Below are 27,704 nucleotides of genomic sequence, written 5' to 3' on the forward strand. Positions count from 1 at the left end.
GACATATAGAAGTAAATAAATAACATTGAAGAGTAAATGACAGATCACATAGAGCTCAAAGGGTTTGGAGGTATGATGACAACACAGACCAAAGATACAGGTTTTTATTTTATTTATTTATTTATTTTTACAGCTGATAGAAACCATTGTTTTTCAGACAGAATAACTAGAATACAAGACAAAGAAAACAACAAAACCTGTCAAGAAAATGTCCTGATCATATTCAACCCCAAATCTATACAAAAACTTATAAAATTATATTTTGCATAAAGAAAATAAAGGCCCACATTTAGGACTATTAAGATAATTTATTAATTTTGCATAGTGACATTATCAGGACACTTAAGCACATTTTACACTCCAATTCTGACTACCATAATGTGCCCGGACAGTTTGCTTTTACAATTCCCATTGTTTCAATGATAACTCTCAACTCTGTAACACATTGCTTTACTGTATTACAGTAAAAAAAAATCAGTTAGAAAAGCCACCTTCGTAGAACAGTCTGAAGGTCTGTGCTGAGTTTGGTGGATGTAACTTGAAAGCACTGGGGCAAGTTACAGTTAGATATTATGGTATTGGTTTAATCACTATAACAATTTTAATGGCCCTAAAAAAATAGGCAGCATTTTCAATATGTGAAATATAATTTTATATAATTATATTTAATTTTGATTTTGTAGCAAATCAGGACCAGAATATTTTCTTGACAGGTTTGGTGAAAATCACCTTGAATGAAAAAGCCGAAAAATGAAATTGTGGTGAGTGCTAATTCCATGCAGTCTCTGGTTTAAAAGGATAGTTCACCCAAACATGAAAATTCTCTCATCATTTACTCACCCTCATGACATCCCATGTATGACTTTCTTTCTTTTGCTGAACACAAACAAAATTTTTAGAAGAATATATCAGCTCTGTAGGTCAGCACAATGCAAGTGAATGGTGACTTTCAGATTTCTGGTCAGTGACCAGAAATCTGAAAGTCCAAATATCACATAAAGGTATCATAAAATAAATCCACAACACTCCAGTGGCTTAATCAATGTCTTCTGAATCGATCCAATCAGTATGAGGTGAGAACCGACTCCTTTTTCCCTATAAATCTTGACATCAGTCTCGTGATTTCAAGATTGATTACTCTTCCTATAGCGCCATCTACCACACTGCACGTGCATCAAGCACTAAGAAATGTAATGAGTAATATTTTGGTGTTTTGGAGTAATATTTCTCAACCAAAACCGATTGGAATGCTTCAGAAGACATTGATTAAACCACTGGAGTCGTATGGATTACTTTTAGGATGCTTGTGGTATTTGGACCTTCAGAGTTCTGGCCACCATTTACCTACAATGTGTGAACCTACAGAACCTACAGAACACTTTTCTTATAAAATCTTAATTCGTGTTCTGCAGAAGAAAGAAAGTCATACACATCTGGTATGGCATGAGGGTGAGTAGACAGTATGATGAGAGAATTTTCATTTTTGTGTGAACTATTCCTTTAATAGAACAAGAGACGCGCAGTCGTTTAGGGGCGTGGTCACGCGTCCAACCCTGCCGCTTCTGAAAACACGAACCTCAAACCGGAAGCAGCGCATTAAATTGGCAAGATCGACAGAATTGTGAAGACATCAACAGGGAGCGCTGAACAATAGGTAAAAACGTTTCCTTTTTTGGCTTCATAAAAACCAGCTGGGTTCTGCGCAACGATTTTTCTCACCCACACAAGCATCCGTCATGCGGTAGGGAAATGTTCCAGTTGAAACATATATGCAGCTAGTTAGCTTAGCAGGCTGTCGACTGAACACAGCTAACCTTCTGTGCTGCATCTTTAACGCTATCTATCACTGAGACTTAACAATGATGCGTCTTAAATCACATTTATTTTATTACAAATGTGCATGGCTACTCTGCTCGCCTATTGCTTGGTAAACACAAGTGTTTCAATAAGTACAGATGTCGCGTTGCCTTAGAAACGTAGTGGAATCTGAAACAGTCTGCCCAGATCCGAGGCAAACAGCGGCGAGTGTATTAGACTTTTTAGAACAAGAAGCGATGAAAAAGAAACACTAAATACCTTTCATATTTTATGGCAGGTGTTTTGTGGAACTCTGTATGTGGGGAACGGGTAACATTCTCCGCTTGTCAGAATGCGTTCCCCCATGCGCAAACATGAGCCTAACCCTTCCCTACCTAACCTACACTACACTGCCCTACCTAACCTACACTACACTGCCCTACCTAACCTATCCTAACCTACAATACCCTGCCTACCATAACCCCATACCCTATCAGGGCTAGGGGGACATATATTCAGATGGGCAACACAATTAGATACAACACTGGCACTGTTAAAATCTGAAGGTTTGTGCAGGGTACACTGTGAATGACTGTTTGTTTGTGTGTTGGCATGACCAGTTATGTGTCTGACAGAAGACTTGCACTGACATGTCACAGATAGCTGATTCTGACATAGTTTGTGTTTTATTTCCCGTAGTAATTTTTCATGGCATAGTAAATCTTGCCTCTACCTTGTGTGTTTTTCATTATAAACGCAGGAGGAGCAACAGCTCCATATTTATCACGCTAGTAGTGTTGCTGGAAGCAATCATTTGAGAAGAGGGGAGATCATTTGTTGTGTTTTCTCTCCTCTGAATCCATGTGCAGATGGCGACACTGCAGAGAGATTACTGGAATCACATGAGTGTTGCTGAGCTCTAGACACCACACAATCTGCTATCTGAACCGTGCTGGAGGACCCTACTTGAAACCAAATGAACAGAACAAATCTTCCAGTTATCTTTATTATAATTTGTTAATTTTACTAGTATTATTCATACATTTTTATCCAAAGTGACTTCCAAAAGAAATATGCAGCAACACTTTTGATTCACCCTCAGGTGACATTAACATTAGATGTGCAAACTTGCTTAGAAAAGCTAGAGCTATAACCGAATCAGAGATATAACTGAGAATGTGAAGCATTGTTTTTGTTGATGATTTTGTAGAATGGGTAATGAATTAGAAGGGACTATAGAGCAAAACGAAACCATATTTGGAATGGTGCTGTTTAGTCAGAACTAAATGCTGAGTATGAATATGTGTTGGCACCAAACACAGTCTTTCTAGCTACTTTAAGCTGATGATGTGTCATTTTTCAATGTAAAAATACATTCACACAAAGACAACTATTAAGTGAACCTTTTGTAGGTGGATTTACGCAAAAAGTGTAAACACTGTTTTTGCAGTTCCGTTTGGCACAGAAATTACACACTTCAGCTTTAAGAGTGAGTAGAGGTTATCTAGAGTCTGCATGATTTCGATGACGTTGTTCAGTGCTTGTGGCAAGGCTGAAAACAAAGATAAGGTTGCACCTTGTTCTTTAATCAGAGTGATTTGCAGATTCATAACCTGGGGTTTCGTCACATGGAAGATAATTTTGTTCTCACTGTTATTGCACATAAGGGATATGTGGTTGTCGAAGCAGAATGAAGGTTGCTTCTGGAGATGTTGGTAAGTGTTAGGCTGGCTCTGCTAGGATTGAGGATAAACGTAGAACTCACAAAGGGTAAAACTGAGCTGTCTTGTCAGTATACGGCTGGCTGGCCACATTAACTTCCTGGATGCAATGCGGGGCACTGTCACAGCAGATAACTGTCTGAACCCGACTGATGCCTGCACTTGAAGCCTTCAGGCTAAATGCACAGAATTTTGAAGATGTCACATTTACAAATGCACATGATTAAAAAATTAAAGAGCATCATGGTCGTGTTATTTATTTTAAGAGCATGCAACTTGACCCTTCAGATGCAACATTTATATTGTTGCTAAAAAGATAATGTGATCTTAATTAGATCCTGAGATTCTTACTGGTTGTTGTTACTGACAAAATATCCTTAAGACAGGTTAACATAAATTTTGTGTGATAACATGGCTTACTAATCTTACCCGTCTTAAGTAATATCCAGTACCAGATTCCATGGTTTCCAAGTTTTAGCCTAGTATTGAACATAACATTACACAGATAATGTAAGTGTGTGATTCTATCACAATAAAATCATGTTAACATGTATAATGTTTACCTCTTATGGCTATACTTTTGAAACGGTGTTTTTTTGAACATTTATGGACTGGCCCCATTCACTTCCATCGTAATTTCCTTTTTGACATTTTTGTTTTTTAATAAAAGGAGGGATGGGAAATTATTTTTGGTGGAAATCAAAGTTACAAATGCTGTTAATTGAGCTTAACTTGTTTTGAACCTGGAACATTTCTTTAAGTGATGGTGGTAGTCTGCTTTATAAGAAGGACAGAGATTCTGCTCATTTAGTGGGCACATGGAAGTACAGTTAGTGATGTCTTATTCAGAAGTGAACAGTTGTTGTAAGCAGGTGGTGTTATTTTTTTCTAATTGATCTGATTTACTTTTATAACGGAATCATCAATTGATGTCACTGAATTCTGAACTGAATATAATGTCATTACATGTGAAAATTCCAGCTTGTTTTGCAGAAAAGCACAAATGCAAGCTTTTTTTTTTTTTTTCTCAACTGCACTTAAACTTTTTTCTGTTATAAATAAAACCTATTCTGAATATTGTATACATTTTTATAGCCATAGCAAAAAGCTCTTGATTGAGGCTTAACTGACAACACTTTAAACAAATTCATTGATTGCAAATCTGTGTTACAAAACAAACTCGGGCAAACTGCTTATTATTTGTCATTTGAGAGAAGTTAGCCAGTCACTTTATATGGAAACTGACACATCCTTAAAAAAAAGTTCATGTGTCGTTTGTATTTTACCATGCCTTTCTGTGTCTGACAGTTGTTTGTGTTCATTGTGGTGTCTTAGAGGACCATCATGTCCTCTGATCTACTGGTGGACCTGCACGATGATCTTGGAGGGGACGACTCTCCTAGCGCTGCTCTGGACCAGCTCAAACTGGTACAGGACAAACAGTGGCCACCTGATGACCCTTTTAGCCTGAGCAAATCTGGTAAGTGTGTGTGTGTGTGTGTGTTATACAGGATTTTTAATTTTTAATTTAGTTGCATTTTACAGAATTGTGCTCATCATTCGCAGAAAAATGTTTGAGCTGTGCTCACAAAAGGAAGTATTTCCCAAGAGCTGTAACATAATCACAAATACCAATCATATGCTGTTTATACTTAGAAGCAAGTGAGGCTGAAAGTTTCCAGATGAGATAATTGTCATGGTCTATTTAAGAACAGAAAGGCATAAACATGCACACTTACAACACAGGCATACATACACCACAAGACACTGAAACACAATTACAGAGAATGACTTTGACTGTATGTGCGTGTATAAAATCCTAATTAATTGATTCATCATCTGAACAAGCCATTGAAGCTGACATCGACGTTTCTTCTATTCCTCTCCCAACACTATATAGCGAGTGTGTTTGGTGATACATTACATAGGAGTGGGCGATATAAGCAACAATCTATACCACAATATTCTTTGTTATTTAATTTTTGGTTGATATTAAAACAATATATATCTTCATCACACAGACATTTTTTTGGAAAAGTGATTCATAAACGTCTGCAAATAAATTATGAAATTTCACTTTGATTTAAAATAATGTCCAGTAAAAATATATCTATACATATTTTTTGGTGTGTGTGATTATTAAACCAGAAAAAAGGATTTGGTTTAATTAAAATCATATACAGTTGAAGTCAGGAGTTTGCATACACTTGAGTTGATTTCACTAAAATCAACTCAAGTTGATTTTAACCACTCCATAGATTTCATATTAGCAAACTATAGTTTTGGCAAGTCATTTAGGACATCTACTGTGTACATGACGAGTAATTTTTCCAAAAATTGTTTACAGAAAGATTGTTTTACTTTTAATGGACTTTATCACAATTTCAGTGGGTCAGAATTTTACATACGCAAAGTTAATGTGCCTTTAAGCAGCTTGGAAAATGATGTCTAGCCTTTAGGCAATTAGCCAATTAGCTTCTGATAGGCTAATTGGAGTCAGTTGGAGGTATACCTGTGGATGTATTTTAACGCCTACCTTCAAACTCAGTGCCTCTTTGCTTGAAATCATGGGAAAATCAAAATAAATCAGATTAGACCTTGTGGACCTCCACAAGTCTGGTTCATCCTTGGGAGCAATTTTCAAAAGCCTGAAGGTACCACATTCATCTGTATAAACAATAGATGCATTCTGTCTCCTAGAGATGAACGTAGTTTGTTGTAAAAAGAGCAAATCAATCCCAGAACAACAGCAAAAGACCTTGTGAAGATGCTGGAGGAAACAGATAGACAAGTATCTATATCCACAGTAAAACAAGTCCTAAATCGCCATGACTGCTTAGCAAGGTTAACTGCTCCAAAATTGCCATTAAAAAAAGCCATCATTATGTTTGGAGGAAAAAGGGTGAGGCTTGCAAGCTGAAGAACACCATCCCAACCATGAACCATGGGGGTGGCAGCATCATGTTGCACAGGTGCCTTACTGCAGGAGGGACTGGTGCACTTCACAAAATAGATGGCATTATGAGGAAGGAGAATTATGTGAACATATTGAAGCAACATCACAAGACATCAGCCAGGAAGTTAAAACACGGTTGCAAATGTCTTCCAAATGGACTATGACCCCAAGCATACCTCCAAAGTTGTGGCAAAATGGCTTGAGGACAACAAATTCAAGGGATTGGAGTGGCCATCACAAAGCCTTGACCTCAGTCTGATAGAAAATGTGTGGGCAGAACTGAAAAAGCGTGAGCGTGTGAGGCGGCTTACTAACCTGACGCAGTTACACCAGTTCTGTCTGGAGGAATGGGCCAAAATTCCAGCAACTTATTGTGAGAAGCTTGGGGAAGGCTACCCAAAATGTTTGACCCAAGTTAAACAATTTAAAGTCAATGCTACCAAATACTAACAAAGTGTACCGGTATATAAACTACTGACCCACTGGGAATGTGATGAAAGAAATACAAGCTGAAATAAATCATTCTCTCTTTTATTATTCAGACATTTCATTTTCTTAATGTGAAGTAGTGATACTAACTAACCTAAGACAGGAAATGCTTTCTTTGATTAAATGTCAGAAATTGTGAAAAACTCAGTTTAAATGTATTTGGCTAAGGTGTATGTAAATTCTGACTTCAACTGTATTGTCTGCATGCGTTGCATGCGTGTCTTACACACACACACACACACACACACACACATGCTTTGTTTTCAGTGTATGAACGGATTCACACATTCATTCAAAATCGCACCGCACATGCAGACTATTTATTTTTATCATTTAATAGCATCCTTTTGCGGTTTAATAATAAGACATATCACACAGTTAGGAAAGCCACTGTAAATTTTACAACTTCATACTATATTTAAATGCACAGTTGATAATGGTGTTTTTTTTAAAGGTAAAGTTCACCCAAACATTAAAATTCTCTCATCATTTACTCATGACTTTCTTATTTCTGCAGTACACAACTGAATATTTTTAGAAGAATATCTCAACTCCGTAGGTCCACACAATGCAAGTGAATTGTGGCCAGACCTTTGAAAGTCCAAAAAGGAGATAAAGTCAGCATAAAGGTAATCCATAAGACTCCAGTTGTTTAATTAATGTCTTCTGAAGCAATCCAGTTGATTTTGGGTGAGAACAGATCAAAATATTACTAATATAATTTTTTTATTTTATTCTCTTCCCACTGTACATTTTGCCATGGCAGTCAAGGCCCGGTCATGATTTCAAGCCTGATTACACATCCGAGTGCTTGACGCATGCACAGAGAGCTAGATATCACTATAAGAAGTGCAGTCGAGCTTGAAATCATAATATCCAAGGAGACTGCTGTCAAGATGAAAAAGGAGTTACAGTTTGGTCTGTTCTCATTCCAAGCCAACTGTATCACTTCAGAAGACATCGATTTATCCACTGGAGTTAGATGGAATATGTTTATGCTAACTTGATCTGCTTTTTGAAGCTTCAAAATTCTAGCGATCATTCACTTGCATTGAATGGACCTACAGAGCTGAGATATGCTTCTAAAAAAAGTCAAACAAATCTTAGATGACATGAGGGTGATTAAATGATGAGAATTTTCATTTGTGGGTGAGCTATCCCTTTAAATTTAAATGGGTAATTTGCTAAGTGTGATGTAATCACATCTTGTTTGCAGCAGAACAGGCCAAGGTAGGAAAGTTGACAGTGTCAGCAACAGTATATAATGGGAGCGGGGCTTAGTGGAGGGTCAGTGATGGGGCTTTCGTTCAACGGGCTCTTCCTCAATTTCTTTCTGAATGTAAAGTAATTCACCACCATGCAGTAGAATTTTACATAACTATGGTAGAAACTAAATTTGAAATTTCATACTGGTTGACAGTTCTTCTGGCATATATTTTTGACCGGTAAATCTATGGATATGTGTACATGTGTATTATATAATCCATCACATTGTATCATACCTGACTTTAATATATCAGACTTTACAGACTGATGCCCTTCTAAGCTTTGCTTTTGATTTATATGACCCATTCAGACATACTGTATTGCTTTTTGCATTCAAATACGATTTTGACATCCTTTCAAGATTCCTCAAAACTACAAAATAATACAATAATTTTGTATTCGTTCTTGCAGCTTCAGACATTAAAAGTCTTGGTGGCACCTCACACCTGCCATGGGACGACCCCTTCTATGACATTGCAAGACATCAGATCGTGGAGGTTGCAGGTGAAACATTGTTAAACGCATAAGAATCACCTGCTAGCATTTATTCTAAATTTAAAGTCAAACTCTCTCTCTCTCTCTTTGCTGTCTCTTGCTTGCTTTCATTATAGGTGATGATAACTATGGTCGGAAGGTCATTGTTTTTAACGCTTGTCGCATGCCCCCACAACATCAACTGGATCACTATAAACTACTCATGTAGGCATTATAGTTTTTACTTGTTTACCTATGGTTTAGATAAAGATCTGATCCTGACACAGCAAATTAAGCTGGTCCTAACACAGCAAATCAGCTATTTGACTTTTTCTTGGTTCCACTTTGCCTTTTTCCTAAATGTACATGGTTGACATTGGTTACTATTTGTCCAGGGTGTCATACATAGATGAGATGAACATGAGATAATGCAGCCCTCTACATAGCGAGTAAATCACCTGCATATGCGGGTAAATTTCGGACTAGGCGACCAAAAAACGTCTGTTATTAGCTACTGGCAAGTAAATACTAACATTTCACTCGCCAGTGAAAGAGTTGTGTAGTGTCGAAACACTGAGGCCCTTTTACGCTATAAAAAGCAGTTGATTTAGAAGCTGGATTTAGCCTGGTCTTTCCCTGCATGATGTCTCATGAGCGCACGGTGAAAAGCACTTGTGTCTTATTCAGCTGATTTCCGAGCATCTCAGGGAACTGCACCGTAGACATAACAAGAGCAGCTCTCTTGAACTTCTCAAGTGCCCGCCATCTTGAAGCTTGCTCCAAACTCCTGCAAAAATATAAACAACGTGTAAACTTATTAATTTTGTCAACGCAAAGCGCTCCAGTTTCACTTAACGGCCATGTAAAGGCAAATGTCTGTGGTCATTGTGGGTTTATTCACGCAGTGTTCATAACACGCAGTGAGACAGAGGAGATGCCCTCTGAGATGATACAACAGAATCTCAAAGTCTTCCTTCACGAGAAATTAGGGCTTGTGAGTTAATCAGAGAGCCTTAAATTAATGTGTTAAAGTAAAGAATTTTAGCCAAAAATATTTTACAATTGGATAATATAATAGCTATACAGGTTAGCTGGGTTACAAAAGAAAAAGTCTAATGATCAAAAGTAAATCGGATAAATAAGAGATATATTTTAGTTATTTAGACATATTTTGATAATTAAAATAATATTTTAATTATTTTAAATTGTATGCTTTTATATTTCATACATTTTGAAGCCTGACAAGGAAATCACACCCTTATTTATTATATGACCCAAGCTAAATTTGTATATATGACTTTGTTGTGTGCATGAAGCACACAAAGTGTGTTTGTATGGTAATTAATCGTCATATTCGTGAAACACCTAAAACAGACAATTAATCATCATAGCCCTAATGCAGGTAATTCATCGTCATAATCTCAATTATTTATTTGACAATTAATTGTCAGCAAAATTTCACTATCGTGACCCCTAATTAATTTTTGTTCAAATATGTGCCGTTTAAGATTAGGTTAAAATGCCAAAAATGTTATGTAAATTTTATTATCCTGATTAAAATATTATTGGAAACAAGTGACAATTTTTGTCATAATTGTGATGCCCTAGTATAGGTCTAAATAGAAAAAAATACAAAAACGTGATTAAGGGGAATGAATGTGTTCAAGAATGCATTTCACGGACCCTGGAATACATAAATGACATCAAATGTTTTTGTGGTTGAAAGTTGGTCCACACATATAAAAATTATTTATTTCTGCTCTACTTATACGAGGTTGTCTGATGTGAACTCTGTGTTCCTGTTCAGATTTGTTGTTTTGTTTTTTAACTAGTCTGATGATAGAGTAAAGAGCACTCATTCGTGTTAATCCATTGATAATTGTGTTCAGGTATTTGAAGCAGACTCTTGATAAGTATGTGGAGAGTGATTACACACTCATCTACTTCCATCATGGTCTGACCAGTGAAAACAAGCCCTCTCTCAGCTGGCTTCGAGATGCCTACCGGGAGTTTGACAGGAAGTGAGTTATGCTGTTGTTAGTGAGGACCATTTATTTTATACATCAGTTGACCATAACAAATCTCATTAAGCTTCAGTATTGCTTTGTTTGTTGAAGGTATAAGAAAAATATCAAGGCGCTCTACATAGTCCATCCCACAATGTTTATCAGAACCATCCTTATTCTCTTCAAACCCATTATCAGGTAAATCGCTCACTGTACTGGACCCTGTAGCTTATCTTACATACTCAAAACTTATCCTGCGATCTGTACTCTGATGCATATTGTACTGAAGACCCTGTACTGGTCACTCTTATGTGCTTATATTCTGTTGACAGCTTTAAGTTTGGCCGTAAAATAAATTACATAAATTACTTGAGTGAGCTGGAGGAGATTGTGAAGTGTGATCAGCTGGTGATTCCCAACAGAGTCAGAGAGTAAGAAATTAACTATACAAATATATAAATTAAAATGTGTGTGTGTCTGTATGTGATCAAATAACATGGCCCTGTCTTAGGCCAGAAAAATGTATTATGTGATGCATTCAAGTGGCTCTTTCTGCAGGTATGATGATAAGATCTGTCTGTCTCTGAAGCCATCTGTTGTCCCTGGACCAATCTCTCCTCCGCGGAGTCCTCCCCTCCCTTTCCAGCAGTTTGGAGTCCCGCTGTCAGCGTAAATTTCTTTAAACCATTTCCACACATCTCACACAGTTATAGTTACTGTCTAAAAGCATGGAGTACCTTCATTCCCAGGTTAGGCCAGAAAGTTTTGTTAACCATGACCAAAAGGACCATAATTATCTGAATTAAATAGATGAAATGCTTTTTTTTTATATATATATATATATATATATATATATATATATATATATATATATATATATATATTTTATAGTCAACTTTAAGAGGTCCATATTTTATGAAGGATCTTTGGTTACTGATATGTGGGCCTAGCAAATATTTTTTTTTTTTCCTGTTGTTTTTGTGTGTATCAGATTGAGACATGGGGCTGCAGATTCAGAGGGAATTCCTCTAGTGATGCGTGACACCATTGGATTCCTGCAGGAGCATGGTGGGCCTCTTATGAAATTTTAGCTGAACGTAACTTTTGTTACGTTTAGCTAGAATTACATTAAAAGATATAATGAAATACATTTATAATATTGTAGTTGAAAAGATCTGGTTAGCTCATTCCTGTTTTTCAGAGTTTTAATTTGTTCTCCTCTTCTCAGGTCTACAGACAGAGGGGATATTCAGGCGCTCTGCCAATGTTTCTATGGTTAAGGATATAAAGCTGAAATATAACTCTGGTATGTGGATGTGCATGTCACATACCCTTACACATTCCCTTGATCATAAGAATGATCTGTTTCAGTCCTTCAAGTGCTGTGTGTGCATGTGTGTGTGTGCGTGCGTGCGTGCATGTGTGTGTGTGTGTGCGTAGGTGAGTCAGTTAATTTCCCTCAGATGGAAGATATCCACTTGGCAGCTGTGATCTTGAAGACGTTCCTCAGAGAACTTCCAGAGCCGCTGCTCACCTACCAGCTCTACAATGACATTGTCAATTTCCACAGTGAGAACACACGCATCCCATTCCTCTAAATACCAGCAATTCCAGAAAGCATGCACACATGTACCTTTATACTTCCTATAAACAATGAGAATACACCCACAGTAAGAATACACTAACACACAGGTTGCATTTTGTGTGCATTGTGTTATCAGATGTAGACAGTGAGACTCAGGCAGAAACCATTCGGAACATGTTGCTGTCACTTCCTGAGGAGAATTATGCATCACTGCGCTTCCTCATACGGTTCCTTGTTCAGGTAATACTAATCTGAGTAATCCTCCAATCTCATTAAGTAACATTGCTAGTTATTTCATGGAATGCTTAACTTTTATTGGTTAATCGTGACATTGAGTGCTCAATTATGTAAGGGATAACTGATGGGTGGGTTTGCCTTAAACAATTTTAATGCACAACATGGAGTCGAAGAACCACCTGATGCATGAATTCAAATCGTTTAACGCACACATAGCCGTGGATTGTCCCGCTTATAACATCATCACTTGCAGCATTAATTGGTTACAGATGGCATTCATTTGATGTAGTGTGATATCACATTTATTTGAATGAATAAAAAAGCTGTACGAATAATTGGAAAAATGGACATGAGACCACACACTCTGTGAATTTAAATGCACAATCCAGAAATAAGACAAGCCACAGAATATAGAAGAGTTGGCACTCCTACGAATATGCAATATTGAATTTTATTTTTGTTTTATTTATTTTATATTTGTCATTTTCACATTGAGGAAAAACTGGTGTTGCTACTGTGACCTTTGTAAAAGTTTTATTTACTGTACATGATGAAGGGAAAACCATCCAAAACATTCTGAAACCTGCAGACTTTCACCTTTGAGACATCGCTATGGTATTCATTAAAGAGATAGTTCAACCGAAAATGAAAATTCTCATCATTTACTCGCCCTCGTGTCATACCACATGTGTATGACTTTCTATCTTTTTTAGAAGAAATATTATGTCAGCCCTGTAGGTCCATTCAATGCATGTGAATGTGGCCAGACCTTTGAAACTTCAAAAAGGAGATAAATTCAGAATAAACATAATCCATGAAACTCCTATGGTTAAATCCATGTCTTCTGAAGTGATACAGTTGGTTTTGGGTGAGAACAGACCAAAACATGTAACTTCTTTTTCACTGTACATCTTGACAGCGGTCTCCTTGGATATCATGATCTCATGCTTGATACACTTCATTTAGCGCCATCAAGTGCTCTGCGCATGCGTCAACAACTAGGAAGTGTAATCAAGCTTGAAATCATTATCGTGCCTAGAGACTGCAATGGCAAGATGCACAGTGAAAAATGTATATGTTATAAGAGTTATATGTTGGTCTGTTCTCATCCAAAACTGGATCGCTTCAGAAGACATTGATTAAACTACTGGAGTTGTGTGGATTACCTTTATGCTGTCTTTATCTCTTTTTTGGAGCTTCAAAAGCCTGGCCACCATTCACTTGCATTGTGTGGCCCGACAGCTGAGATATTCTTCAAAAAATATTTGTTTGTGTTCTGCTGAAGAAAGTAAGTCTGGGGTAGCATGAGGGTGAGTAAATACTGACAGAATTACTATTTTGGGGTGAACTATACCTTTTAAGGATGTGCGATTGATTGAATTAAGAATAAAACCATGATATGACCTTGCTTAATTACTAAACCGGAAAAGGCTACTTTTTATAAAACAGTCTCCAATCAGAGTTTCATTCAGAGATACATGATCTAGCGCTGGCCTCTAGCGGGTGTAAGTGGCACATGCTAAGCAACGGGGCAATATTAATTGATGTTTATCATATTACATTTTAAACCATCTTGCCAGACAGTGAAAGATGCCTTTTAATATATCCCAGTTTCTTCTCTCCACCTCCATGCAAAACATGGCTGAACATCAAGCCATACTTTCCTTACAAGCCTTGTTGTTTAACGGGCAACAACAGGTGCATTTCTAATTATCTCCTGGTCGAACTCGGTAATACGAGGCTGATGAACACTGGTGTCTCTTTTCCTGTAGCACTTTACTTTTCATTTAAAGACTATTACATGACTTAATGATGCTGTGTTTTGTGATGTGTCGGTTAATCCCAGCTCTGAGACTCATCAGGCTTGATATACTATAATCACGTCCAGAGTAGTTTGAATAGAGACATAAAATCTTGCAATGTCTCGTTACGGAGGGTGTATTAATATAGAAGGGATATTAAAACTGACTGGAACTACCTATGCATTAAATTATTTTAACGCGCTCATTCCAGACAATCATAATGGTATTAGAATAGACCATGGTATAATTTAAATAATCGAGGTTGAATTCAATGTTTCTGGAGACTCTGTGGTCTCTTTCTTCCCACATAATTTTGTAATGGAAATCAGTAAAAACAAATTTCGTTGTTAAATAGCTGTGTAATAATAAGCGTTATAATGTACAGTCAGCTGGTTATTGCAAAATAACTAATACAATTATTTATACAAGCCCCCTCCACTCTGCGTGGGGGTCCTGATCCCCCTGTTGGGACCGTATTGGTCTGGACTGTACATTTACCATTACTTACCCTTATGGATGATTTATAATTATAAATAGGGTTCTTACATTTTCCCTTCAGAATTTTGGCACTTTGGTCTTTGATATTTATTCATATTGATGTGCAGGTGTCTGCTGAGAGTGAAGTCAATAAGATGACCAATGCTAACCTGGCTGTTGTGTTTGGGCCCAACTTGCTCTGGGGGCAAGATGCTGCCATGACACTTAGCGCAATCGGACCAATCAACAACTTCACCCGCATCCTGCTTGACCTACATCAGGAGGTCTTTACCCAGTGAGCAGTAGCAGAACATTGATTACACTCCCGTGATTGACCCTCCCCATTCCATAAATTAATTCCTCTGTTGCTGTGTCCCATCCATGGTGTCTTTCTCAGTGTTGCCAAATGCATGAGTACATCAACTGGGTGACGCTATGCAGGAAGAATAAGACGGTTGTTTGAAGTGCTTATTTGGTTGAAGTGGACAGACCTTCTGTTTCACAGCTTTCACAAAGATTTAGGCTGTGATCAAATTATGACAATCAGTTTCTTTTCTATCCTGCCGAAATCATGTAGCTACTGTCAGTCATTATGGTACTGGACAGACAATAATTTTATCAGGTCTGTTAGCAGAGACCTAAATCAATGAAACAACAATGAATACAGTTTGCTGTTTTTATGTTCATTTTTGGGGCTTGCATTGTGGTAGATATTCAGCTGTCGGGCCAGTGTGAATTAATTTCAGTTGGTCTTTTAAGGGGTAAAATTTTGAGCAATGTAATTTCAAATGCACATGTCTTCTTATTTGTAAGCCATAGCAAGCACAAGCTATGGATCAGTATAAAGCACTACTACTTGAAACACTTATTTTAAACAATTATTTAAGAGGACACGGTTTATGTCCTCTTACATGAAGTACATGATGGTATGTATGGTCTTAAAGAGCTTTCAATCATTATTCATTTATATTATCATATCCTGTTTAATATTATTATTATTATTATTATTACTATAATTTTATCGCTATTTCTCATCACCTCCACAGCATATCTTTTTTTGTCTCAGTGGTTCCAGGAATAGGGCAAATGCTGTATGGCAAGCATAGTGTCACCGCAAATGTTCTTATGTCTCTCAGATGTTTCTGAAGCCTAATGCTTGCAGTGATCATGAGAAGCAATCTGCCATTTATTCTTCTTCAGTCATACCTTTAAGCATTTCAAATCTTGAAATGCTTCCTTGTTAATGCAGTATATATACAAATATCTGCCAACAATCCCCCTTACTCTTTGTATGTATTAAATGTATGTTTTGAGTGTGTGTGTTCTGTTTAGTAATGCTGTTGTACAATTCTACCCCACACTTATTTATTTGGCCAAATATTATATGGTTACAATGTTTATGTGATGCATTTTATTTGTGGAAAAAAAAGATGTACTGTCTGTCAGGGACAGTGCCATTGTACGTGGGGTTATTTGAAACAAAAGCCCAAATCAGATATAATTTTGTCCTCTTAGTAAATTTGCTGGCGTTTTATCTATGAGAAAATGTATTATAGTGTTGAATGAGTTATTACTGGTATCTGTGTATATAAAACAATTACACTGACATTTCTATTTCATCACAGGGCTCTGTATTTGGAGTATCTATCAAACTTTAATTTCTTGATAGATGGAAATTAAATTAATTTTGCTTAAAGGATGGTTGTTTCATTGGTCTGAAGTCCAAAAGGACCATAATCAGGTACATGGGTACAAATTATTTAGCACTAATGATTTAAGTGTCATATGCCTTGTTTATTGAATTGTAACTGTTTACTGTGTCATGTAAACATCCTATCCATGTCAATACATCTGAGCATTGACATGTGGATCAGTGGCTTAAATAGTTTTAGCAAAGTTCCCTCAATCCCACGTGTCTGTGTGCCTTACTGGAGTGAATTGGCGATGATATTTACTATTTAAGTCCCCTTCTCTGGTTGGATCTGTAAACTTTGTGCCATTTAGTTGTATCTGTATCCAAATGCCTACCTGATCACCTGTACTGTAGAAACGTATTTCTCGTGGAACTTTGCATAATTCTTTTGTGAAGGTTCTATTCTTCCATTTTGGCTGTTAAAATGTATTCTTTTACTTTTAAAATCTTTACTTTTGTACATCATGTGGTGTATTCAGAGTAATAAATTGTTAGAGGTTGTGAAATGCGTTTCCTATTGTGTTTATGTTTGTGCTTTATAATACTCTCAAGGATGGCGAGCAAATAAAACACTGAACAGTTTTTGTTGGGTAGACCGCAATATTTTTTATTTTTTATTTAGTTCCCATCAAAACAGATTATTAATGCAGAATTATTTGTGCTTTTAAATTATTTTATTTGTGGTTTTGAGCTTGAAAAGTCACTTTGGCTTGTTGTTTTGATAAAATGGAAGTATTAAAAATGTAAGATTATTTATGAAAATAATTTTTGAGGTATATATGATTCACTGCAACTTAGGTTCCTTACACTATACAGTCCCCAGAAGGACTTTGGTCATTATTTAGTGTGGGTGTGTAAAAGGTTGTGTTGTAAATAAGTAACAGGTAAAGCTCTTGTTATGTACAGTATGTGCATGTGTGTGTATTTGACAAAGCAGGGATTTGGGCAGTGGTTATTCATGTGCTCGTCTGTGGGGTAAGAGGCACTGTATTATGGTGTTTATGCATTGTTCCTGTATAGAGAAATTAATTTGGGTTCGCAAGCTGAAGCTCAGTTTCAGGGCAGTAGAGCTCACCAGTGGATACAAAGCCTTGCTGACCTGTGAGGAACACACATTTCTTGAATTCATTAGCATATTGCCAGAAGCACTTTTGAAATATTCCAGTCCAGTACATGTTATACCTGCTTCAGGTCAGTGAAGGCCACCCTGAGATTCAAACTATTACTGTAAAATGTCAGTGTTCAACTGCTCAAGTCCAGCAGAACCCCAGTGACTGTATTTCTTTTGTAAAAAGGCTCTGTAATTATGACTCCTCCCATTATGCCTGATGAAGCCTTTATATGATAGACCCCAACTCTGACTGTCCATGCCTTTAAAATCAAGAAACAAGACTACCATAATAACAAAATGATTGCACTTTCTTGCATGATGCTATGGTAGGATATAATTGTACTCAAGGACTTTTGATTTGAAAAGTATTAAATCATCAAAGTATCTCCCTAGCAACATGTGGGAGGGACATCTCCATAATTGTACTCACCTATAAGGTAGATTAACATTTTGTCCCCTGTGTGCAGCAGTATATTTTGGGTACCAGCCCCTGCCATTATAGAGTTTCTGATGGAGGCTCGAGGAACTCAATCTCCCAATAATGCTCACCATGAGTAAAACCTTAACAAAGAAGTTTGCATCATTGTCTTCTAATAAATGGCTTATTCTACAAACAAGAAATGTTGGCACAACACATGACAGTTAACCTCTCATGTACCCCAAAACACTATTAGAGCATACTAGTTAAACAGCTATTTTAACCAGTAAAACATATAATTCACTGTTCACATGTTATGACTGGGTGATCTATTTTACTCAGTTCATGGAGAAATGTAGTAGCATTTGCTTTGTTCTGCTCTCACCTTTGGGCCCTATGACGCCTGCAGTGCCCTAACTGTCCAGGAGAGGCCGGTGTGAAATTAGACGGCCTGTCAGCATGGGGACACTCTACAACAGAAAGATTTAAATGACAAAAAATAAATGCTTTCCAACGAGCCGCCGCCACGAAGAACTTATAGTTTGCTGCTATTTGAATATTTGTAGGTTAGGACATTAACCCGACATGTCGACAGTTGTCTATCTATATCTTGCTTTTGTGAGTGTGGAGCCCAAGCAGTTGGGTGAGCACACTCTGAAGAAGGCATACATGATTTACCAAATGTACTTGAATTACGTAATCCAAAGTGGAATGAAAAATGAACATAAAACTTATTTTTTGTTTTTTCTTCAGGCGCTTGAAATCCCACCGTTGTTCGCTTTCTAAGCAGGGTCAACAGTACAGCCTGTACAACTGTACAGGTTTACAAAATGTTTTTCAGTTGGGCAAACAGATGGACGATGGAAATATATTGCACAACTTCAAAACAACCCTGCCTGACAGCCCAGATTTTTTTTAATCCTAATATGGAGGAGGGCGTTTGCATTCCGACCGCAGTACAAATCATATGAATTGGAATGAGGCATATGCTGACATTGCTTGGTAACCTAGTCACGTACCCTAATTAATTTTCACAAGAAACGCCTTCTCCATAGCAGGGGCGGATTTAGTGATTTGGGGGCCCTAGGCAAAGAACAGGAATCAGACCCTCTTCAACGACACACATTTAGATCGATTCCTTTTTTATTATTATTATAAAAAAAATTATGAAATAGTATGGAGAAAATGTTCCTATGCCCTGATAGATATCACGGACTATGATTACATGGAAACCAGAAAGCGGCTTATTGCAAGAAAGTGGGTTATTGCAGGAAAACAGCATTCCCGTTTACACGCACTGTACAGGCGGTGTACATTACTCCCATATACAAAAGGCTAAACCTAGCTGCCCGGCTCTACCATCCATATACTCCTCTATAATATAAATATTCAAAGAGAAAAAATAAATCTAGTCCTGTCTGAAATGAACCAGTTTATTACACAACATCTACATGCCATATTAACAAACTGAGGGGGAAAAGAAGACACTTAAAACAATTAAAGAAGGTTCAGCTCCTATAGGAATTGCCAACCTAAAGGTTTTAATGTAGAATCGTTAAAAAAAACATGAAGAGCATTTCTCACCCATTAAAGACCCAACACATTGTGATCATAAACAGTCTCAAATGAAAGAAAGATTACAAATTATGATACAATGTATTTTCTTTTGGCATGTACAAGAGGCAGTTAAGCAATCACAGACTCACAATTCCCTATTGTCAATGTTCACTATTGTATCATTGATGTGTAAGCCTATAAAAACTGGACATCTTGTAAAGCTTTTGCAAGTTTTTCCTCCCATCAATGTTGCAAAGTATTATGTGACTTCAGTGTGCTGGATGTGTTGATTCGTTGACAACATTTTGTATAACTAAAAATTATACATTCATTACAGTGAGCTTTACTAACAAAGTTCTGTTATCTTAATAAATACAAGCGTGGGCTTTTCATGTTGCTCGGTCCCTTAACACACAACTTTACCTGTTCGGCTTTTTCCCCAAATAATGGTTCACTTCAGAGCTCATTTCACAAGGTAAAACTGACATGTAAAACATGGTTAATGAAAACATTGAATGAAGGATGCTTTCCGGGAGGAAACGGGAAGGATGCCATCTTTTCTCTGAACTATTGTAGAGTGTCCACAAATGCGTCAAACTCATCCATTTTCTTTTCATAAATGGCCAGTTTCTCTGGAAGAGAGTCCTGCAAAAAACATTTCACTGCATGTTATAATAGGGCATCTCACTATACCAAACTTATCATGAACACATGTTTTGATACAACATCATACTGCACTGTTACCATATTTTATTGGACCAAACAGATTTGCTTTGTAATATTTCTATTAAAGGAAACTTTTTCAGAGTTCATTTTTTGTCATAAGGTGTGGACCTAAATCATATAGCGATACAACATTTTGAAAATAAATATTCATAATGATTTAGTCACACCATAGTATACAGATTATTTGCAATAAATTAATAACTCATTCAATTATCCACAAAATTAACTTTTATTTTAATTAAGATTTTATTACCAACCCTGGTTTAGTGATAAAAAAACAAAACAATCGGTCAACACCAAAACACATACAGCCCAGATTACAATTGCATGGCTGTGTAAGAAATGTGTGCGTGTAAGAGATTGCTAGATTAATAAGTATTAATAGAAAAATGTTAATATTACACAGTGCTTAACACTCATATGTCTCAACTTTTTGGAACATGTTGCAATCATGTAATTTGCAGTGAGTGTATATTTGAAGAAGAAAATAAACAATATTCACAAGCTAAAACATCAAATAATGTGTTGTTGTAGTGCTTTCATTATAGCACAGGGTGAATATAATTTACAAATCATCTTTGTTTTTATTAGCATTTTCATCCAAATAGGGGTTGTAATCATGCCTATACTACAATAATACTCTGCTGAGTGTATGCAATACACTGATGCTAATGTTTGTACGTGTACTTCTCACTTAAACATCCCTATCTGGACTAGAAAATGTTGAGTATGTGGTGTGAGGTGAATGTGTGCTTTTTTTTTTTTTCCTCACCAAGTCCTCAGCCATAGATTGAGAGCTGACTTCAATGGACAGGCTCGCAAGTTGAGGAGGGTTTTGAAACTCTTTATAGAAAGTGCCCAGGTCCATTGGCAGAAGGTCATCCTTGGAGAAGGCTGGCTTCTATTCAGTACAAACAAACACAGTACTGGTCATAAAAACATATACTGTACTTTTTGAAATTTGATATTTCTAAAGATGTAACAGACAATATTGCTTGTTTACAAAGCTGGTTTTACAGCCTATTTCTCATGTCATTGCTGCCCACACTAAACAACATGGGTTTCTGTCGTTTTTGCTCCATTATTGATTTTTAGCTCAAGACTAGCACTCTGATCAACACACCAGAAAAATTCTGCCCTGTCTTGCAAAAACAGACTTAAAAATAACATGATCAAGCTGGTCCCTTTGGGGACGTTTGAGGCTACACCAATACGTTAAAGACTCGTATATGACTTCTATTTGGTGTGGGATATTGCATCACTCACCATACAGTTTTTATAAGCTAATATGAGCTAAGACTACTAGTTTTATTAAACATCATCTGTCAGCTTTCTCTCTCGAGACTTCATTTTTGATGAATAGTTGACTTGTCTAGATGCTCTGTCAAAGGCCTTGATGAAATCCCTTTTGTTGTATATTCTTGCTTGTATACAGGATCAAAAAAATGCCTAGCAGTACTTCTCTCGGTGATAATACTTCCAGGTCTCCATTCATTTATTGTTTAGCTGGTTTTCAAAATATAGTTAACACCATGTGTAGGGGGAAGCCACATCTTCCACACTGTTTTGTGTTGGTGCACTTACAAAGTCAATCATGACAAAGTCGTCATGTTGTTGTCCTCCACTGTAGCTCGAGCTATCCGAGTGCAGGCTGCCTTGCAGGGGGGACAAGGGAGCTGGTGATGGCGGAGGGTGCACCTGCGAACAGAGATAAACACTGTGAAAAGAAGTACACCTTTACTGCACAATAAAGCATGAAGAGACTGCAATTGCACACAAAGAACATATAATGTCTAAGTGAGTTAGCTTAATCTGGAATATAATCTGGAGTTATAATTGTGCTTTTGCTTTTATTACCATTGGGTCGTGCTCCTCCATGTCATAGGCTCTTGGAGCAAACGCAGCAAAAGGGAGATCCAGACTGGCCGTTGTCACCTGAGTTACACACAACCATATCAGAATTCCTTTAAATCACCATGTGAACATGAAAGTGAGCTTTTTTTTATGAGTGAATGTGTGTACAGAAACATGTATGCATTTATCAGAATCACTTTTCTAAACTTTTAAAAAGTAAAGTCATTAGTAAACTTTTATTTTGAAGCTTAGTAGTTTGTTAACATACACTGCTATTACATTTTATCCAGCATATAGAGTTTGTGTCACAGACATTACAAAGTGTGAATGACTTTGCAACTAAAAACTACACATGCTAGACCAACAATATTTCCCCAAATGTTGTCACAGCCAGCCTAACAGAGTAGTCTGAACAAACTATTTAATTATAACGTTTCTATTACATGTTATAGCCAGTGATTATAGTTGATAAAGTTATAAATAAGGATATTTTTCTTACAAAAATGTATCACTTCACTTCAGAAGGCCTTTATTAACGCCCTGAAGCCGTATGGATGACTTTTTTGATGGATGGTTGCACTTTTTTGGGCTTCAAAATCTAAGGTACCATTCACTCTCATTATAAAGCTTGGAAGAGTCAGGATATTTTTTTTTTTATATAACTCTGACTATGTTTGGCTGAAAGAAGAAAGTCATATACAACTAGGAAGGCTTAAGGGTGAGTACATTGTGGTATCATTAAAATTTTTGGGTGAACTAACCCTTTAATTTTTCTATATCAAAAATTATTATTAAGAGTTACCCACTTATCTGTGAGTGTATTCTGACCTGAGTGGTGGCTTTGTTGACGAAAGCTCCGACTTTTCTGGTGAATGTTGTCTCTACAGCATCTGAGGGTGACACACTTTTCACATCACTAACACACACACACACACACACACAACACACACAACACACGGAATCAAAGATTGCTATATTGACAAATTTAATTATAGTTTACATCTCTTCACACTCTTACCTGCTGCGGGACACGGGCGGAGCCTGTTGCGGGGACTCACCGGAGGGGCATGATTGGATACGACCATGCTCAGCAGCAGTGCCGTGATTAGGTTGAGCCGGCACCTGTGGGACTCCACCCTCTTTACCTGGCATGACCATCTGATTAGGAAAAGACACACACACGCATGACCAACCTCAGCCAGGGCAGAACTACACCCAAACTCACACACACAATCCTGTAGACAGGTGCAAGTATTTTCTAAGCAGCTGATCTACACCAGAGGGGATCAAAGGCATAATCTGAGTTATGATAATGAGGGTGGGGGTTCTACATGTGTGAATACATGTGCAGTACCTGGTGAGGATGTGCAGCAGCAGTATAAGCTGTAGGATGGCACAAATCCACAGTGCCTAGAGCAGGAGTCTGATATGACAGACGAGAGCTGTACAGCTGAGAAAAAGAGAGAGAATCATACTACATAATCATGTCACAATAGGATCATATGGACTGAGGCCTCTTCAAATCCAGTCCTGTATAAACTTCACTGCAGAGCAAAAAGGACAAGAGGAGGTATCTCGGCAAACACACATGTTTCAAAGAAAATGGCAAGCAGGTGAGCTCAAGGAGAAGGCAGAAGAGATTAAAAGATCTCTGTAAAGGCCTGGGCGAATACTGTATAACCCTCTTAATAAAATGGTTATAAGAGGTTATGAAAGATAAGCAGTGGAGAAGAGGTTACTGGGACAGGCCACACACACTCAGTAAACATTCTACCAGCTGCATGCACGCACACACACGCACACACACACACACACACACACACAACTCTCATACAAACTGGACTCACTTGCTGTGAGATGCCAAGCCCCATGAGGGGAACCTTCAGCGTGCCCATCAGAGCCGGCTTAGCTGTCTTAAAGTGTGCCTGACTTACAGTGCACACACACTACATGCACACAAAAAAAAGAGAAAGAGAAAGAAAGGACGAAAAACAATGGCGACAACAGAAATTAAAGCACTACCACAGGAAGAGATAATGAGGAGAGAGAGAGAGAGAATCTGGTGGTATGGTAACATCATGGGTAGTACTGATTGAATTGTGGTCTTAAATGAGGGGCTCTGCACCCTGCAATACTACACAACAGCATAATTTGGCACCTTAAATAATGAATTTCACCTACACACCAGACTAAGCAAACACGATGAAGAAAAAACACAGAAAAATAGGAAGGATTTTAATATGTCATGACTGGAGAAATAAACAAGCCAGAATATAATATAAACAATAAGAGCTGTTCATCAAGGAACTTCCAAAAGAGTCTTAGGATGACACAGATAATTCATTATGAGAGGTTAACAGTTCATCTCATAATCAAAGGTCTCACTGCACATGTGCCGAGGCTTCACCATTACAAGGAAACTGGTGGAGGGTTACATTTGATGGGACAACGTGGTAGGTGCTGGCAAGGGGTATTACCTGTGATGGTGGGGAGGTGGAAAAGGATGTAGTGCACACCTCCTGAGAGTCGTCTATTCCTGCATATGGCCCTCCCTCATCCTCTCCTGGTGCTCTGAGAGAAAAATAATGGGAAACAAGCTGGTACAAGGCCAGAGCTTAAGGAATCACAACACAATTAAGAGAGTTGTCAGTCTGAATCCCTGTATTATAAGTATGTAGAATTTAAGCAGTTACTAGTGGACTGTTGGTATTAAAGGGATAGTCATCATTTACACACTCATGTTTGTCTCAAAGGGATAGTCATCATTTACACACTCATGTTTGTCTCAAAGGGATAGTCATCATTTACACACTCATGTTTGTCTCAGTCACCTTTTATTTTCATTATATTGAAGGAAAAAACACTATAAATGTAAATGAAGCTAACATTATGCATGACATCTCCTTTTGTGTTCCATGGAAGAAAGAAACCCATACAGGTTTGGAACAACAGGAAGGTGAGCAAACAACAGAATTGTAATTTTTGGGTGAACTATCATTTTAAGAGTTTAATTCCAACTCATCACGTGCTTGAAGTTAAATAAAACACATTTAAACCTGAGGCTCTATATATATATATATATATTACTAGTTCCAAATATACTAAATATACTAATAATATAATATCCTCTATTTGTAATACTCAGTGATATTTCTCTACTGTGACTTTACTTCTTGTTTAATAAAATGCACCTGTAGCTGCAGGGATGCATGTGTGCCATATTAGTGAAGGGACGCTCCACAAAATGATCAATGATGATCCCCATGATGGGGCCTGTCCTCTCAAACTGCCTGTGAGAAAACATAGAGACATAATATCTAACATATCACACCACCACAAAACTACAATAACTTGAATACCCTGTCTTTTAAATGTAAAGCATACAGGAAGCTGTAATGCATACCTTGAAGACATGAGGGCCAGATTAGTGCGGTAAGCACAGGACAGAGTGATGGTGCCAATGGGTGTACCCACAATACCCACTCGCACTGTCTGGAACCCTGCAATGAGAGAGAAAGAGAGAATATAAACACAAACACAGCTCTGCTGAGGATATTTTCTTACTTCTTTTGTTGATTTTACTCAGTGAAAATAGTATTACCTTCCCCAAGACCTGTCAGCTGGACATCCCCAAAATAGATCCTACAAAAGAGAAATTAATAAGCTAGTTGTTTATTGAAATAATGTATTAAGTATTATGTGGCTTTGTGAAGTATAGAAGTGCATTGGGAGTAACTGTGAGAGTGTGTTGTCTACAGGTGAGTAAGAACTCAGCAGATGTATGATGTACCTGTACAGTATGACATAATCATGTCCTTGTTTGCGTGAAAGCTTGTAAGCAGGTGTCACCCTGGTGATGGCTAGTAAAGACTTGAGCAGCAGAGACAGCCGATTATAAACTGTGTAGGACACTTTAATGTCCTTATCACACCTGGAAAAATATAATTTACTGTTAGCACTAATAAAGATTTGATACAGTAAATGTTAACTTAATAATGAATATATCTCTAAACAGAGACAGCACGAATGCTTTGGTCTGTCTGTGTACCGGAAACAAGTGTGCTTACTTTTCATTCATTTCCAAACACCATGTTTCCAGCTCCATGGAGTCGCCCTGCATGGGTAAACAACCATAAAACCCAAGAAAGTACCTCTTTACTAAGCAAGGCCTTTTAAGTATTTTTTTTTTTCATTAACATTCTAGTATTATATGAACTGTGAACTGAAAGAAGTACTAAACCTCTGAGGTTTTGAGTGAGATCTCCACACACATGGACCGCCCGAGGCCAGGAAGCTGTCCAGCAAGAGCTTTTTTTGCCTCATGAGTCACCTCGGGGATGTCTTTTATTGCCAGATTAAACTAAGAGAGAACAATAAATGCATGCACGCGCACACACACACACACATCTGATATTTGCTATGACATAAAGGAGAACAAGGCCCTTGTCTGACTCCTTGACATGTCTTACCCAGTCTGAACCTGTTGGTGATGAAGATGAGCATGTGCTGATCTTTTCTCCAAGTCGAGCTTGAACTATCACTTGCACTGCCTGAAAGACACACACATAAACAGAGGGACATAATCACCCTGTTGACAGGGATACCAGCTTTTCAGGAATGCAACACTAAAACATGTGCATAGTTATTGACTGATTAATGAAGATTAACCTTCAATGCAAAGAATTTGATGAATTTGTCCAAGTCTTTCTTGTCCTGTGAGCTCAGATCACTATCCATTGTCGCACGTGCCTGAGACATATAAAAACAAAGAAAATTTCCTCAGCAATGGGAAGCTGAAAAACCGGTCAAGAAGTAATGATAAATGCAACCGGCCGGATCATAGAGATTAATATCTTGTGTACTGTCATTCTGTCGCATCTCTATGACAGCGTGCCTCTGCGCATTTAACGAAATGGAAAACAACTACAAAGCACTGTTCAAAAACACATTCATAACAATCTGGGTCAATTTAAAGCCGCCAGCTTGTTTGATTCAGATTTTTAAACAGTGGACCTGATATTTGTTACTGTATCTAATATCTCAATTTGTTTACCGTCATCAGTATGCCTAGGGATGTCGCTGCTTGTGTTCATCTTACTTACTTGCTTACTTACTGTTCATCACAGAGTCGAGATTCAGCTTGTAACACTTCAAATCTGATGTTAACCGTGCTATACAGCAATGGCTGATTGTGGGAAACGATAAAATACTAAATAATCCTGTATTTTCAAAGAATCACATCACATATTCAAAATGCCACACGCTGACAAGCGCCCCATTTTTGTTTATTTTGCTTGTTTGGCTAGGTCAGGAATGACGTTTTCGCTTGCCGATTCAACAACGCCACTTTCGTTATATTGTGAATTATGGTTTAAATGTACTTAATAGCTTTAAGTAAGTACATTATAATTTAGATATATTTATATTTGTTATATGAAGTTTCAATTTATTTGTACTGCTTCATTCAATGCCAAATCATCCCATTAAAATGTTGAAAGTGCAGCTCTTGAACAAGAAATATGACATTACGTCACT

General features: G+C 37.4%; 2 protein-coding genes across 4 annotated transcripts; one reads left to right on the forward strand and one right to left on the reverse strand.

Annotated features, from left to right (window-relative positions):
- Nucleotides 1-1,622: 1,622 nt before the first annotated feature.
- Nucleotides 1,623-17,131, forward strand: LOC127649000 (rho GTPase-activating protein 1-like). Its single transcript, XM_052133883.1, has 14 exons — nucleotides 1,623-1,654; nucleotides 2,667-3,512; nucleotides 4,854-4,998; nucleotides 8,641-8,733; nucleotides 8,841-8,928; nucleotides 10,593-10,724; nucleotides 10,821-10,907; nucleotides 11,042-11,140; nucleotides 11,268-11,378; nucleotides 11,701-11,777; nucleotides 11,938-12,015; nucleotides 12,150-12,278; nucleotides 12,431-12,534; nucleotides 14,939-17,131. The coding sequence occupies exons 2-14, from the start codon at nucleotides 3,507-3,509 to the stop codon at nucleotides 15,107-15,109; spliced, it is 1,320 nt and encodes a 439-aa protein (XP_051989843.1). The 5' UTR covers nucleotides 1,623-1,654; nucleotides 2,667-3,506; the 3' UTR covers nucleotides 15,110-17,131.
- Nucleotides 17,132-19,428: 2,297 nt separating this feature from the next.
- On the reverse strand, nucleotides 19,429-27,466 carry LOC127644499 (autophagy-related protein 13). 3 transcript variants are annotated; one of them, XM_052127688.1, is made up of 18 exons: nucleotides 27,284-27,466; nucleotides 26,838-26,918; nucleotides 26,639-26,719; nucleotides 26,410-26,529; nucleotides 26,237-26,283; nucleotides 25,960-26,100; nucleotides 25,771-25,811; nucleotides 25,573-25,669; nucleotides 25,361-25,459; nucleotides 24,647-24,740; nucleotides 24,017-24,115; nucleotides 23,524-23,619; nucleotides 23,188-23,327; nucleotides 22,998-23,085; nucleotides 22,173-22,250; nucleotides 21,900-22,013; nucleotides 21,088-21,216; nucleotides 19,429-20,234 (listed from the first exon to the last, which is right to left on the reverse strand). In XM_052127688.1, exons 2-18 carry the CDS (start codon nucleotides 26,904-26,906, stop codon nucleotides 20,157-20,159), a joined length of 1,611 nt encoding a protein of 536 aa, XP_051983648.1. In that variant the 5' UTR covers nucleotides 26,907-26,918; nucleotides 27,284-27,466; the 3' UTR covers nucleotides 19,429-20,156. The 3 variants fall into 3 exon arrangements, with proteins under 3 accessions (XP_051983648.1, XP_051983639.1, XP_051983657.1); XM_052127679.1 differs by having other exon boundaries at nucleotides 19,430-20,234; nucleotides 27,272-27,466; XM_052127697.1 differs by lacking the exon at nucleotides 24,017-24,115 and having other exon boundaries at nucleotides 19,431-20,234; nucleotides 27,272-27,466.
- Nucleotides 27,467-27,704: the final 238 nt, after the last annotated feature.

Source organism: Xyrauchen texanus, chromosome 1 (assembly GCF_025860055.1).
Source record: "Xyrauchen texanus isolate HMW12.3.18 chromosome 1, RBS_HiC_50CHRs, whole genome shotgun sequence".
Classification (NCBI taxonomy): domain Eukaryota; kingdom Metazoa; phylum Chordata; class Actinopteri; order Cypriniformes; family Catostomidae; genus Xyrauchen; species Xyrauchen texanus.

Excerpts from the sequence above, each read along its gene's own strand:
- LOC127649000 (XM_052133883.1), top strand. Across the intron at positions 4,999-8,640 it reads TTTTAGCCTGAGCAAATCTG|CTTCAGACATTAAAAGTCTT; the intron begins GTAAGTGTGTGT and ends TCGTTCTTGCAG. Across the intron at positions 10,725-10,820 it reads TACCGGGAGTTTGACAGGAA|GTATAAGAAAAATATCAAGG; the intron begins GTGAGTTATGCT and ends TGTTTGTTGAAG.
- LOC127644499 (XM_052127688.1), bottom strand. The coding sequence starts at position 26,906 with ATGGATAGTGATCTGAGCTCACAGGACAAGAAAGACTTGGACAAATTC. Across the intron at positions 26,101-26,236 it reads TGTTTGGAAATGAATGAAAA|GTGTGATAAGGACATTAAAG; the intron begins GTAAGCACACTT and ends ATATTTTTCCAG. Across the intron at positions 20,235-21,087 it reads AATCTATGGCTGAGGACTTG|GACTCTCTTCCAGAGAAACT; the intron begins GTGAGGAAAAAA and ends TGTTTTTTGCAG.